Here is a 15,394-nt window from a genome sequence, read left to right on the forward strand (position 1 = left end):
GTATGTCTGTGCATGTGTATGTGTGTGTGTGTGCGTGTTTCTAGGTCCTGCCCGCTGTGACTGACGCCATTGTGCCTCGCCACTGAGCACTGGCCCTGTTCCTACGGCTCAGGCCTCTCTGGATTAGAAACACAACAGCTGTATTGTGTGTGTGTGTGTGTTGGTGTGTGGACATGTGCACTCGTTAGCAGCGTGGCCGTTTGTGTACTGGGGTGGGGGAGGGTGTGGCTGAGGGGGTTCGCAGGCCCTGGATTTCAGCCGAGCTCCTCACTATCCAGTTTGTCTGGCTCTGAGCCGACTGTGTACAGTGTGACTGTGTTGTGTTGCAAAGCTGCAGAGTGGAGCGAGTTCACATCGCTGAGATGTTTCTGCAAAATATTCATATGTTAAGAAAGGCATCACACTTATTAGTGTGTTATACAATATCCATTTGATTCACTTATTCCATGTGCACTATTGTAGCACTCACTGAATGGTTTCACTCAGCTTTGTTTACAATTAACTAAATTATGCTCGTCACACATTTTCCATCGATACAAAGAAACCATTAACACCACAACTTATTTAACGTTATTGGCCGTGAATATCATAGAATACATGTGAATGTTGTTGTGTTTTGGTCCTGATTTGACTAATGAAGAATGAAAATCTTAAAGAAGAGAACCAGACTTACTTGCAAGTGTTAAATGCGCAATTTTACCAGAGCTGCACTTCAACACATCAATAATACCCCCCCGCTCTTCACACCAATTTGAACAAATTCAGAAACATTCTGATACTAAACATTAATAAGCTGCCGGCCAAAGTTACAACGGCACAGGAAAAGCATTTCTAACCTTGATTAGTATGATGTGTATGTTGGAAGTTTGTGGTTTGCTTAAACTATAAAAGGCGCCAGCAACTCTTCACCTAACCAGTTGACTGTAAAACTGATCCAACAAAATGTCCAAGGATATGTCTCAAAAGTTGGGTTGCAAATAGGGCTGTCAAAGTTAACGCGATAATAACGTGTTATCAGTAGTTTGCTGTGTTAGGATTTGAGCATATTTTTGAAATGAATGCAGTACCTGTGAGGGTTTCTGGACAATATTTGTCATTATTTTGTGTTGTTAATTGATTTCCAATAATAAATACATACTTATATTTGCATAAAGCAGCATATTTGCCCACTCTCAGGTTGATAAGAGTATTAAATACTTGACAAATCTCCCTTTAAGGTACATTTTGAACAGATACAAAATGTGCTATTAATTTGCGATCAACTATGGTCAATCATGCGATTCATCATTATTAAATATTTCAATCGATTGACGGCCCTAGTTGCAAACTTACCGCACAAGCCACACACAAAATCTGCTCAGTGCACAATCGTTTTGGAGCATATTGGGCATGCTGTTGGATAGGGATGTAACGATACATCGATATGGATTGATATATCGATCCAATGATCAACGATCCAGTATCGTTAATGCAAAGTGAAAACATCGATACATATCGTCATATTTAAGATATGCCTTTGTTTTGAAAATCCCATGACACGTCAGTGCTCAAACATGAGAGATGTGGATCTTTATAGTGAACAACAGGAGGTCTGTTTTTATTCTTTCTATTAAAAATAATTTAATGTTGCTACAGTTGTAGCGTCGGCCCATTTGACCACGGAGATGAGAGCGACGGCCGGCTTGACCGTAACGTTACTGCGATACGATAACGTTTCCTGTCCGTGACAGAGTTAGCATGCAGCTTTAGCTCTGCTCTGTCTAGCTCTGCTTTTCCTGTCAATGTGTGAAACCCAAAGTGTTTCCATCCTTTACTGGATGTGTAGTGTTTACCATGCTGGATTTAACCTGTGAGGGTGCAGGTCGTATCCACGCTGACCCTCCAACGTTTTCTACTTTGTCGTTTCGGCTTGCTGCGGTTTGTTTACAACAATAAAAGCGGTAACTTCCTTCTACCTCCACATAGACTCAAATGAAGCAAATATATCGATTCTGGCATTAAAAAATTGATTTCAAAATAGTGAAAAAAACCCCCGATACATATGTGAATTGATGATTTTTTTCCCACCCCTAGAAAGAACATAATTTATATCTATACATGTCTTAAAAGGCTTTTGCATAACTTCATTAAACAGCTTGTACAGTGATAAGCCAGCTCCTGACGTAGGTTATTATAGAATGAATGGTGTGCTGCACAATAAAGGGTGACAAGGACGTTTAAGCTACTCTTTCAGCAGCGTGCAATAGGCCCGAGGCTTGAGAGGCAATTTCCATCCACACACCTTGATTTGTTTGCAATTTCACTGAAATACTCTTAATAAAGGAGTTGATTTTATTCATGGTGAAGAAGAAGAGTTTGCCCTCCTTTTGTCATGTCTCACCCTCCGAATGTACAGAGTCAGGAAATGAGAAACAAACTGATAGACAGAGAGAGGATTAAATCTACTCCCCCCTGTTTGTTAAAGCATGTCCTTCCTGTAATTATATGAAAGCTCATGCACACACACACACACACGCACACACACACACACACACACGGCATTTTTCTACTCATCAAGGGGAGGTTTCCTTGAACCCTTCCACTCTCTGTGCAGAGTCAATAAACCTTTGATGTGTCTGTGTAGATTTGTGGTTGAGTTTTCACTATAACACGTCACCCACCAACCAAGACGTCCCCGACTTGTTCTTCATTAGTATTCTGTGTTTAGTCTGGTAGAATATGGATGTTCTTGTAAACTAGTCTTTGTGTCGGGGGTTGTACGGCTTCCCACGCACCAAAATGTCCATTTTGACTGTCAAAGTCTTAGTCATCACGTAATAATAATATTGCATACATGTCTCAAACAGTTTTCAGTAATTACTACACGAGTTGCTATTGAATCTTGTTTTACTCCAATCTGTAGAAGCTTGACACTGAAGTACTCCGCTCCCCCGGTTTAACCTCCCTCGCTCCTCCCGCCGTGGACAAACACATTTGTTACGTCTGTTTGTGGAGGGAACAGAGACGCTCAGTTTCCTGAAGGGCCGATTAGAGGGAGGTATCTGATGTGCCGAATGATCAGGATCAGATTGGCTATTCAGACAATGCTGCAGAACATATCTGTGTGAAATGCCCGGTTGATTTTCAATATCAGCATGTGACATCGTAATGTCCCATGTTGTGTTCGCAGGTTAGTTTGTGTGATGAGTTCTGGTGTTTTGGAGGTTTGGCCTTGGAGGTTGCGCTGTGTCAGACTCAGGAATTTGTTTGTGTGAATGTGAGAAATTATAGCAATTTGTATTAGAGGTGTAAGAAAATATCGATACACACGAGTACCACAATATTATGTTGTGCGATACTGTATCCATTTCCAAAACTCCTCCTTTAAACTCTTAAAAATCCGAGGCCCGTCGTTGGGCCCAACGGATCTTGGGCACATGGAACGTGTGCAGTAGCGTCCGCTCGGTCACATGACTTGGTCACGGGGTCCCAACGTCACGCCGTCGTCACGGCTTGCCCTCCAGCCTCGGTCTGGGTCTCATTCACATGAACGGAGGAAGGGAAATAACTCTGGATTCGGCTATCAGTGCGTTTTACAACTTTAAAAACATAATTTTTTAAATAAGGGCTATTTAGGTGTTCGTACTGGGGAGTTGATTCACCTAAAAAAAAATTATCCGCTGAGTTACAGACGTCTCTTTCCCGATGTAAGTCTATGGGAAAAAGTCTTTTTGGGCCCAATGGCATCACGTGACGGGACACGGAAGTTGCAGTACCGCCGTTTGGCCGCTACGAAAGTTGGGATCGACGACCGGCGCTCTTGCTGAGGGCTTGGTACCCACGACGAGTCTCCCCTTTACAGACATGCCCACTTTATGATAATCACATGCAGTTCGGGCAAAAACAACAAATATATACTGCATGCAAAAAACGTTGTTTTGCATATATAAATTTCACATATCGCCTTGCTTTCAGTATCGCAATATATAGAATCATTACCTCTGTATCATGATACGTGTCGCCAAGATATGTGTCTTGATTCTTGCCAATATACAGCCCTCATTTGTATCTGCTTTGAAAAACAACAGAGTTTAATATGGGAAATATAAACCCATTCTATCAGTGTGTCTGTGTGCTACAAATGTCTATAGATCTGTGTGTGGGTTTCATACTGAATCTAAACCAACTGGCTGTGTGTGCACACAAGTGGGTGGAATACCTAAACTTAAACGTGTGTGGTGTGTTTACTTTGGGTTTTCTTTTTTCTCGCTGTAACACCCCGTCATTGCTACCGTAGTTCATCCACTACTGAATCCAGAAGCATGGACTCAGGGATGCTCCGCTGTGGGTTTCTCCGCCCGTGGTGGCTCTGTGACTCACGCTGAACGGAAGCCAGCTCTGAGAGGCAGATGAAAGCTGGAAAACACCAACCCTGCCCACTCTCTAATCCCGCCACTCCCTGCTATCCTCCTCCTACTCGCTGACTTCACCCTCAGTAACAGAGGACCCTCTTGAAGTTTATATCTGGAGGACTGAATTAGGACAGATCACAATCCGTGCTAGACGAGTTTATTTCTGTAGCCTTGATTAAGATTTACCAGAATATCTGTCTTCCTTCTTTTTGTCACTCTGTGTGTGTGAAATTAGGCTTACCTCCGAGGGGCCCCATTGGTATTACCATTACAAAAGTCTGTGTTCACTTAGTTCAGTGTGAGAGGGACAGCCGTGGCAGGAATTCCAGACTTTCCTCTCTTTTTCATCATTTTATCCCAGCAGGCTGCTTCGAAACACGAGGCCTTCACCCTCCATCAACCCCCGTTAGCCTCCGCTCCGCAGCCCGCCGGAGGAGAAACAGAAACAGAGAAAGAGAGCGGGGCAGAGAGTTACACACTTCCAGAGGATGACTGTAAACAAACAGGGTTGCTCATGTTGTCGTCCGCTTCCTCACACAAGGTTTCTGTTCTGTTGTGGGGAGGGTTTAATGAACTTCCCCCTCAGCGGGGCCCTCAGCCCCGACATCACCCACACATGTGAGCCTATGAGTCAAATCGGTGATGAATCACACTCAGCCGTGACTCTCATTTATCAATGACACATTTTGGTAGAAAGTAGAGAAAGCCAGACCTACGGCGTGGAGACGGAACGAGACCGTTGAATAAAACTGGGGGGAAAAAAGGCTGTGGTTGTTGGAGGGTGGGGGGAATAAACAAAGTAACACTTGCCAGGCAAACGGATGAGTCTCATCTGAGTCTCATCTGAGTTTCTGTGTGAAGTGGGCTATTGCGTAACAATAGCAAAACGTACAATAACATCATCCAAAAATTGTATTGGCACGTCAGCGAAGCCATTTGTTTTGTTGAGTGTGATGTGGAAGGCAAGCCTCAGCAGACCCAAAAATAGCTCTGACATGAGTGTAGAGTGTGTGAGTTGAACAGAACTCAGTGTTTCTGGATCAAAGTGACTCACGTCTCGTGCCTAATTTATACTTGTGCGGAAAAGCTTGCGCAGAGCTTTCGCAGGGCCGTAGAGACGTTTTTTGCAGAGCTCGCGATGAGACTCGCCGCGCACCTTCTAAAAAAAATGTGACTACATGCCGGACACCACAGAAGTTTGATTGGACATCAGAGTTGGAAATACCTCCCATAACAACAACAACAACCTCATCCATTCTAGGCACAGCAGCTCCTCCTCATCATCCAACTCTTCCAGAATGTTTCAGCCATGGAGTTGTGTTGGGCCAAACTTACACTCACCGGCCACTTTATTAGGCACACCTGTTCAATTGCTTGTTAACACAAATAGCTAATCAGCCAATCACATGGCAGCAACTCAATGCATTACATCATCTAGACGTGGTGAAGACGACTTGCTGAAGTTCAAACCGAGCATCAGAATGGGGAAGAAAGGGGATTTAAGTGACTTTGAACGTGGCATGGTTGTTGGTGCCAGACGGGCTGGTCTGAGTATTAAACTGCTGATCTACTGGGATTTTCACGCACAACCATCTCTAGGGTTTACAGAGAATGGTCCCAACAAGAGAACATATCCAGTGAGCGGCAGTTGTGTGGACGGAAATGCCTTGTTGATGTCAGAGGTCAGAGGAGAATGGGCAGAGTGGTTGGAGATGATAGAAAGGCAACAGTAACTCAAATAACCACTCGTTACAACCAAGGTATGCAGAATACCATCTCTGAACGCACAACACGTCCAACCTTGAAGCAGAAGACCACCCGGTATAAGCAAGGTGTACCTAATAAAGTGGCCGGTGAGTGTATTTCTAGCGCACAAGAGAGGTGCCCGCGTGCGTTTCAACGTTGATGATGGCTTATAGCTGAAACACGTTAGTTTTCTGCCCCCTAATAGACGAAGAAAGACCTTTTATCTGTGAGTGCTGGTGCTTTGTTTCTTCTGTCCTCGCCACTATTGTGCAGCCGATGCTGTGAGCCATGTTCGCTGCTACTTTCCACTCATCTGAAATGTGAGTCATTTCCATATCTGTCATCTTAGAGGGCCGCTGTTTTTACTGTTTTTACTGCCGCCACCGTGAAATGAAATGGTTTTAGTGGAAATCCGTTTTAAAGTCTGAAATCACATTATTAAACCCTTGTATGTTTTTCAATATTTGTTTTACGGGACAGCGACGATGTTTGTCGTATTATTTTTGGAAGGCAGAACTGCTGCATCGCCTCATTGCAAACATTTATCTTGCATCATAAACGTCTTTTTATTGCCGTCAAAACGGCTTCATTTGCCATCAGTCTCCTTCCTGATTCAGAGGCTGCTTTTATGGCGTGTTTTCAGTATATGTGTCGGCCCGTGTGTAATGTCCATGTGCTTTAGAGTCGAGCCATGAAACGCTCACGAACGTGTCGGAGTGTTTACTATCCTCAATGTGTTTTTTCATCATTGTTGTCATTTTGAGATTAGTTTTATTTTTCTCAGTAGGTCTTCAAGTGCGTGTTACATAGAAGTATGACAGAACGGTTGCATTGAGACTTTAATATGTGCGTGTGTGTTTGTTGTATAATGTTTGAAGTGTTGAAGTGAGATGTGTTTCCTCTACACAGCTCCTTATCTTGACTTTTGGAACTGTGTGTGTTTTTAACAAACCACTGACAAGGGTAGTTGAAAGACCTTTTAAATCAGCCAGTATCATTCAATTCTAACTTTTGTTTAACGTCATAGTTTACCTTTTTTGTCTTTAGAGCCCAACAAATAATATCTTTTGATGTTCACATGTTCCTTTTTATACATAAACGAATAACACATGCATATTGTTTTCGCAAAGATACCTCAAATTAGGGTATTCAATTGTTATCACATCAGTAATTAAACTGTAAAATTCACTGGAAATGAAATTATTCATAGTAAACTTGAGTAAAAAGTAAATGTATATTAAATATAAGGGCTGTCAAAGTTAACGCAACTTGTGATTTTTAGGTTGTAACAGGCTCAGGTTTAAAGCTAGAAGGAGGCTAAATAACGCTCCAAACTTAAAGGATAAACCAACATGGTCATTTTCAAAGGGGTCCCTTGACCTCTGACCTCCAGATCAGTGAATGTAAATGGGTTCTCTGGGTACCCACGAGTCTCCCCTTTACAGACATGCCCACTTTATGGTATTCACATGCAGTTTTGTGCTGTTAATTGAGAGTATTAAAGAGTATTAAACACTTGACAAATCTCCCTTTAAGGTACATTTTGAACAGATATAAAATGTGCGATTAATTATTGAATCGACTGACAGCCCTATTAAATATACAAACTGATAGAGATCATAACGGTATCTGTGATGAGCCAGTATCTGTCGATGTCAGCATGGTGTATCAGCTGATCTTTACATACATATATAACACATTACATACATCACACTGTGTGTGTATGTTTATCACATCCTCGCCCCTGAATAACCTGAATCAGATCAACACTAAGTTTTCTTTCCCCCTCCTTGTTCTCCTCTCAGATGCCGTTGGGGCCCAGTCCCTGTTCGCCATGCCTCGGCGGCCTGGCTTTGGCACCATGGGGAAGCCCATCAAGCTGCTGGCCAACTGCTTCCAGGTGGAGATCCCCAAGATGGATGTCTACCTCTACGAGGTGGACATCAAGCCTGACAAGTGCCCCCGGAGAGTCAACAGGTAGGCTGGGAACCTCTGAGTAGTACCTTTAACTCTTCTCCTACATCTTTCACAGAGACAGTATTTACATTTAGAAACAGGCATTAATCTGTGACCTTTCATTCGGAGACGATCTCACTAATGATTTGTTTCACAACTGTTGATTTAACCGTGTACTACCTACCTACAGTATAACCCAAACGTCCTCTGTGTGTTTGTTGTTGCAGGGAGGTGGTTGACTCAATGGTGCAGCACTTTAAGGTGACAATCTTTGGGGATCGCAGGCCAGTCTACGATGGAAAGAGGAGCCTGTATACTGCCAACCCACTGCCTGTGGCACCTGCAGGGGTGAGCTGGACAAAAAGACTCAGACACACACTTCTCTCTTCAGCACAACCTGAATGTGAACCATGTGTGATACGTAGCTTACATTACAGACACAGGCTGTGTCCGAAATCACCCACTAGTTACTGTGTTTAGTGGACTGTATAGTGAGTTTGCCATGTTGTAATGCTGTCTGAATGTATAGTGAGAATTATTATACCCTATACATGTGTACTATAGTATCCCACAATGCATCGTTTAAAGTAGTTGACAACGTTGATCACTAACCGATCACTATATACCATCATGCATTGCGCTGAAGGAAAAATGGCAGACGGACGAGAGGAAAAAGAGCACCACAGTTGAGACAAATCCACGAGTTGTGGCGCGAAAATAATACGTGAGCAGAGCAGCGCATCACAACACGTATGGCCACAAAGTACGACATTCACAACGGCTGTTAATCCTTAACTTTCACAATAAAAGCCCTAGACATATACGCTGCATCACTGCTTACCAAGGATGAACTTAAATTCACTCAGAGCATTTCGCTAAGAGACAACTCAAGAGTATAGCTTACAGTATGTATTTATCACACACAAAAATACATGTGTTTATTATGGATGGTCGACCAGCAGACGTTGATCTGGTGCGACAGCAATGATGTAATTAACGGCGACGAGGAAAATGACCTGAGTACTGTCCGAAAGTGTTTCTTCATTTGCTGATGAGCTCACTATATAGTCCTCTACATAGAACTCCCTGGATCGTAAGTAGGGAGTAGTGAATGATTCTCAATCCCACACAGCCGGCCATTACCTGAACCAAAACATACCTGCAGTATATCTCACATGCCCATTCATACAGACATGCAAACACACTACACGAAATCTTACGTCTAATCTAACTACCATTTTAACCTTCTTTGACCCGTCTCACCATCCTCCCCCCCCCTCTCCCATCAGGTGGACCTGGATGTCACTCTACCAGGTGAGGGAGGTAAAGATCGCCCCTTCAAAGTTTCCATCAAGTTTGTGTCTCTGGTCAGCTGGCACATGCTCCACGAGGTGCTGACCGGCCGCAGCATGCCTGAGCCCCTGGAGCTGGACAAGCCCATCAGCACCAACCCCGTGCACGCAGTGGATGTGGTGCTGCGACACCTGCCCTCCATGAAGTGAGCTGCTGCTGATGTTTTCATCTGGCCTGTCTGTTCATAAAGTCTTCTTGGTTCACTCTTTTAATGACAGCTAGAGGCCTAAATAGACCATTTATTATTATTATTATTATTAGTAGGGCTGTCAATCGATTCAAATATTTAATTGCGATTAATTGCACATTTTTTTTATCTGTTCAAAATGTACCTTAAAGGGAGATTTGTCAAGTATTTAATCCTCTTATCAACATGGGAGTGGGCAAATATGCTGCTTTATGCAAATGTATGTATATATTTATGATTGTAAATCAATTAACAACACAAATCAATAACAGATATTGTCCAGAAACCCTCACAGGTACTGCATTTAGAATAAAACAATATGCTCCAATCATAACATGGCAAACTGCAGCCCAACAGGCAACAACAGCTGTCAGTGTGTCAGTGTGCTGACTTGACTATGACTTGCCCCAAACTGCATGTGATTATCATAAAGTGGGCGTGTCTGTAAAGGGGAGACTCGTGGGTACCCATAGAACCTATTTACATTCACACATCTGGAGGTCAGATGTCAAGGGAGCCCTTTGAAAATGGCCATTTTTCCTCGCCAAAATGTAGTGTAAGTTTGGAGCGTTAGTTAGCCTCCTTTGCGAACTAGTATAACGTGGTTGGTACAGATGGATTCCTTAGGTTTTCTACTTTCATGTGATACCAGTATCTTTAAAATTGAGCCCCCTACAACCTCCGAAAGATTGATTGCGTTAAAGACATTAGTGCAATAAAACAAATTTGTTAACATGTTGTTATCGTGTTAACTTTGACCGCCCTAGTTATTAGAGAGTAATGTTAAAGAATGATCTTTAACAGCAGATCCAGTCAAGGAAACGGCTCATTTATCCTTCCCTAATCTCCCCAACCTTCATTTTCAGTCAGCAAACATAAAGATAGAGAACACATTGTAAAAACATGACCCCTCTGATACTCATAGTAAATACTATATATATTTGTTTTGTCATAGCGGCGCCAATATCATCACTCCGATCCCAACGGAAATCAAACCCAGCTTATATGGGCTCCCACGAAGCGCGCCATACTTGACCTCATACCATCTTCCACTCGATATCACTTTCCCAAGCCCCAGCAAGAGCACAGCCCAACACAATATCACCAGTGCCTTAATGAAAATCTCTTTCAAAGCGTTATTAAAAAGTGGTTATATCGACACCTTTCATTTAGCCCTGTTCGCAGCCACCAGGGGCCCGTTATTGCATCGCCGTGGCATCCCGACACATTGTCAGTCCAGGATTCACCGAGGAAAAACATAGCCCACGTGCCATTATTAAAGTGTCTCCCGGGCAGAGTAATAAGAGGTGGACAGGTCCAGGCAGTGTCACCACCTCTCATTTCACTGATGTCGTTTGAGGCCGTATTGAAGGGCAGCTGAACGTGACACTGTTTAAACACATATTGGCCTACATTCACAATTCAGGATGTTTGAACTAATCTTACATTTCCTGTCCTTTCATCCGCCCTTTCCTACTCGTCCCCGTGTTATCCTCGCTTTCATCTCGTCCCTTTTTTCATGACCTTTGATTGTCTTAACTTCCCCCGTTATCTTTCATTCCTTCAATCTCCTATAATTGTGACTTTTCTCCATCTAGGTACACTCCGGTGGGTCGATCCTTCTTCTCCGCTCCAGAGGGCTATGACCATCCCCTGGGAGGCGGGAGGGAGGTTTGGTTCGGTTTCCATCAATCTGTGCGCCCTGCCATGTGGAAGATGATGCTTAACATTGATGGTGAGATCCAAATTCCTCTTTATTTTGCTTTTGATGGCACCTCAGGGCTTCAGTCAGGCCTCACAGCTACAACAATGTAAATAAAAAGGCTGTTTTAAGACACAGTAAGAACTGTGTTTGCTAATACAGCTGTTCATATTTAAAATTTGTACAATATTTTCTTTGTAATTCAATCTTTGTTTAAAAAAAAGATGTCTTCTCTTGTACAGTCACACAGAAATTGTTTCTTCTCTGCTCCCCTTTCACAGCTGGGGAAATGAGATTTTAATAATTAAGCGGATAGATTAGAGCGACATGGAGCCTCAATGATTCAGGCTATTTTTAGAGATCTGTGCTTGATCGATTTACTTTCAGTGAATGTTATGTTTGAGGAAATTTAATAGCTGTATTTAACATAAATCTAACGTGGCAATGTCACGCTCATTAGAAAGCTATTTCATCGGAGCTGAAGGAGGTCTGCAGGATACTCTCCGGGCTTTCTTCATCATCGGGGAGGCTGGAGTGCTGTGCCGGGAATCATTTTTTAATGTAGCTGCACAGATTTTATGAGCTGGAGAGTGGAACTGATATAGAACCAGATATATCTGTTTCATATTTTGGTTTTTTTTCAAGTCAAACTCAAAACTGCACTTGCTGCTTGCATTAGTTTGTAAAGGCTGTTTAAAGACTTTAGCTGTACACGGTGATGGCTTTGCTCCTTCTCTGACATCGATCACACATTACTGGCTGAGAATTAGTGTTTTCGGTAACAAATCTAAAAGTTCAAGATGTAGTTTGGCAATTTCGCTTTAACTTACTGTATGTATCACGATTTTTAATTTTTTTTTAACGATTTTGAAATAGATTTTTGAATGCCAGAATCGATATATTTGCTTCATCTGAGTCTATGTGGAGGTAGAAGGAAGTTACCGCTTTTATTGTTGTAATCTGAGTAACGTGACGTCATATCTGTTCCGTATCCGTCAACCAAAACAAACCGCAGTCGGCTGCAACGAGGAAGTACAAAACGGCGAGGGTCAGCGTGGATACGACCTGCACCTTCACATGTTAAATCCAGCGTGGTAAACACTACACATCCAGTAAAGGATGGAAACACTTTGGGTTTCACACATTGACAGGAAAAGCAGAGCTAGACAGAGCAGAGCTAAAGCTGCATGCTAACTCTGTCATAGATAGGAAACGTTATCGTATGGCGGTAACGTTGCGGTCAAGCCGGCCGTCGCTCTCGTCTCCGTGGTCAAATGGGCCGACGCTACAACTGTAGCACCCAGATACTGACATTTATGTTCTCTGCATTGAAACGGCCCCGATGGAGCTGACCATGGATGGATAAAGAGAACGGAGCTGACGGGAGAGCTAGAGACCACCTTGGAGAAGTTACAGGAACTGGGGGGGGACTACATCCGGTTAAAGTGTTAACAAAGGGAACTGTATAAACAAAATACATCTATGGAAATAAGATTGATGGATTATATTCACCAGAAGTATAAAACATTATATGTCCCTTATAAATTAAAAAGAAAATACCAAAGTAAAAGTGAAAGTATCGTGATAGAATCGAATCAGGAGATAGATGTATCGTCCCAGTCCTATTTAGCTCCGGCCTATTGTCAGTAGAAAACTCTGTTTGATCAATCTGTTATTATTTGTGAGGAATAAGTGTCAGGTCGGGTGATGGAGAATGTGTTTGGCCATATGCACGCTGCAGGAGGTTGTTGGAGACTGAGTCTCCTCTGACGAGAGAGAAAGTGTGTGAGAGGACCTTGGAGGGAGGCGGGTTTTTGGTTGGATGGGAACTGACTTGTCGGTTGCTGTGGAGACAGAGGGCGGCCAGTGTGTGTGTGTGTGTGTGTGTGTGTGTGTGTGTGTGTGTGTGTGGCTGTGCCGGCAGGAGTGAGACTTGTGGGTGTTGCCTGGGTCAGGAGGGTAGCTGTGTGGAGCATTTCCTTGAGACAGCTTTTGTTTTGCTCCACGTCTTTGAAGCTTCTGTCTCTATTTGAATCTTTCCCTCCCTGCTCTCTGATTCTCTTTGTCTCTTTTTCCCGCCCTGTCATCCTTCGAAAGCCATTGGTCGGCTCAAGGCTCTTGTCTGCTAGAAGTGTTTGCCATACAGCAGAGTTAGAAAACAAATTCTTTGCATTGTGCACCGGCAAGGCAAACTATTAAGCCCATTTGAATGCATGTGCATGAACGAACAGCGCTTCCCACGCTCGCTATCACGGCTGATCAAAAGCAACACATGCCAAATGATTACAGAGAAATGAGACCTTTCAATTTTACATTCGTAAGAATGACTCAAACACACAGAGATTAAATCCCACTGCGTGGAGAGGACAATTAGGAGTGAAGTCACTTCCTGTCGGTGGTGAAAAGCTCAAGGATGCAAACCAGAGGTGTAAGAGAGCGTGTGGACATCTGCCTCATGGGATGTGAGCTTTCATCAAACACACCGTCAGACAGATTTCTGACATCACAACAGCTGAGCCAGATTAATCGTAGACAACTTCCTCAACGCCACACTCTCTTCATCTCTCTCTTCATCTCTCTCTTCATCTCTCTCTCCATCTCTCTCTTCATCTCTCTCTCCATCTCTCTCTGTCCATTGTTGGATTTCTTTTGATCTTGCTTTGTGTTTTGTGTTTCATACCTGTTTTTCTCTGATGTCTTGCGCTGCCGTCTCATCTATCATTTTAATTTCTCAGTGCCTCAGTCTTTCCATTTACAGAGAGAAAGCATTGTATCAGAACAAAGAGAAGCTGCCTACGTTTGACAACGAGAGAATCTTTTTCGTTTCGAAATAGGGCTTTCAATCAATTAAAATATTTAATTGCATGATTGTCCATGATTAATCACGATTAATCGCAAATTAATCAAATTTTTTATGCGTTCATCAATCTTAAAGGGAGATTTGTCAAGTATTTAACACTCCTATCAATTACTGGAAATCAATTAACAACGCAAAACAATGACAGATATTGTCCAGAAACCCTCACAGGTACTGCATTTAGCATAAAACATATGCTCCAATCATAACATGGCAAACTGCAGCCCAACAGGCAACAACAGATGTCAGTGTGTCAGTGTGCTGACTTGACTACGACTTGCTCCAAACTGCATGTGATTATCATAAAGTGGGCATGTCTGTAAAGGGGAGACTCGTGGGTACCCATAGAACCCATTTACATTCACTGATCTGGAGGTCAGAGGTCAATGACAAATAAAATAAAATTTAGGTTTGGAGCGTTATTCGACCTCCTTCCAGACAAGCTAGTATGACATAGTTGGTCCCAATGGATTCCTTAGGTTTCCTAGTTTCATATGATACCATCGATGGCATCTTCAGTCTAGCTTTAAAACTGAGCCCGCTACAACCTCTGCAAGATCGCAATTAGAGGCGTTAAAATGAATTTGAGTTAACGCATTATCGCGTTAACTTTGACGGCCCTATTTTGAACATGGGGTCTTCTGAAGGCGTGATAAACTAGTGGGAAGGGTTACTGCTAGGGCTGCACGGCTTTGAGAAAATATCTCATTGAGATTATATTTACTGATATTGCAATTGCGATATGATTTACGATATTAGAGGGAATGATTTTTTTTTTTTTTTACATCATTATTTTAATTTTACTGAAAACATATTCAAATCATTATGGTGATTTTTGCGAGGAAGATTTTTCTTAAGTCTGTAAAATATGATATGTAGGCCCGGGATGTCTCTGAAGCACCACAATAATTCATTTAAAATGGTATTCTGACACACATTTCGCCTTTAACAGCAGTTGGACAAATTGCGATTTTGATAAAATTTGGATTAATTATGCAGCCCTAGTTACGGCAGTTGTTAGGACAGCTTTCAATTTCCCCTCTCAGTCTGAATCTTGCACCTACAACGTCAGACAGAATTAGTTTTTCTGCATAAAAGTTCAACATTTCTTTTCAGGCAGAGACTCGACATTTAAACTATTACTGCAGCCAGTGGTAAACACTATTGCATTTGAGAATCAAGCTATAGTTGTTCAGCGTAGT

The 15,394-nt window shown here is 42.6% G+C and overlaps 1 protein-coding gene across 1 annotated transcript in view; it reads left to right on the forward strand.

Moving 5' to 3' along the window:
- LOC119496828 (protein argonaute-3) overlaps positions 1-15,394 on the forward strand; it is a 44,769-nt gene that overhangs the window by 8,323 nt on the left and 21,052 nt on the right. Inside the window, 4 exon segments of the mRNA XM_037784416.1 lie at positions 7,943-8,114; positions 8,321-8,441; positions 9,383-9,591; positions 11,232-11,368. Coding sequence (XP_037640344.1) covers positions 7,943-8,114; positions 8,321-8,441; positions 9,383-9,591; positions 11,232-11,368 — 639 coding nt within the window.

Source organism: Sebastes umbrosus, chromosome 11 (genome assembly GCF_015220745.1).
Source record: "Sebastes umbrosus isolate fSebUmb1 chromosome 11, fSebUmb1.pri, whole genome shotgun sequence".
In the NCBI taxonomy this organism is placed as follows: domain Eukaryota; kingdom Metazoa; phylum Chordata; class Actinopteri; order Perciformes; family Sebastidae; genus Sebastes; species Sebastes umbrosus.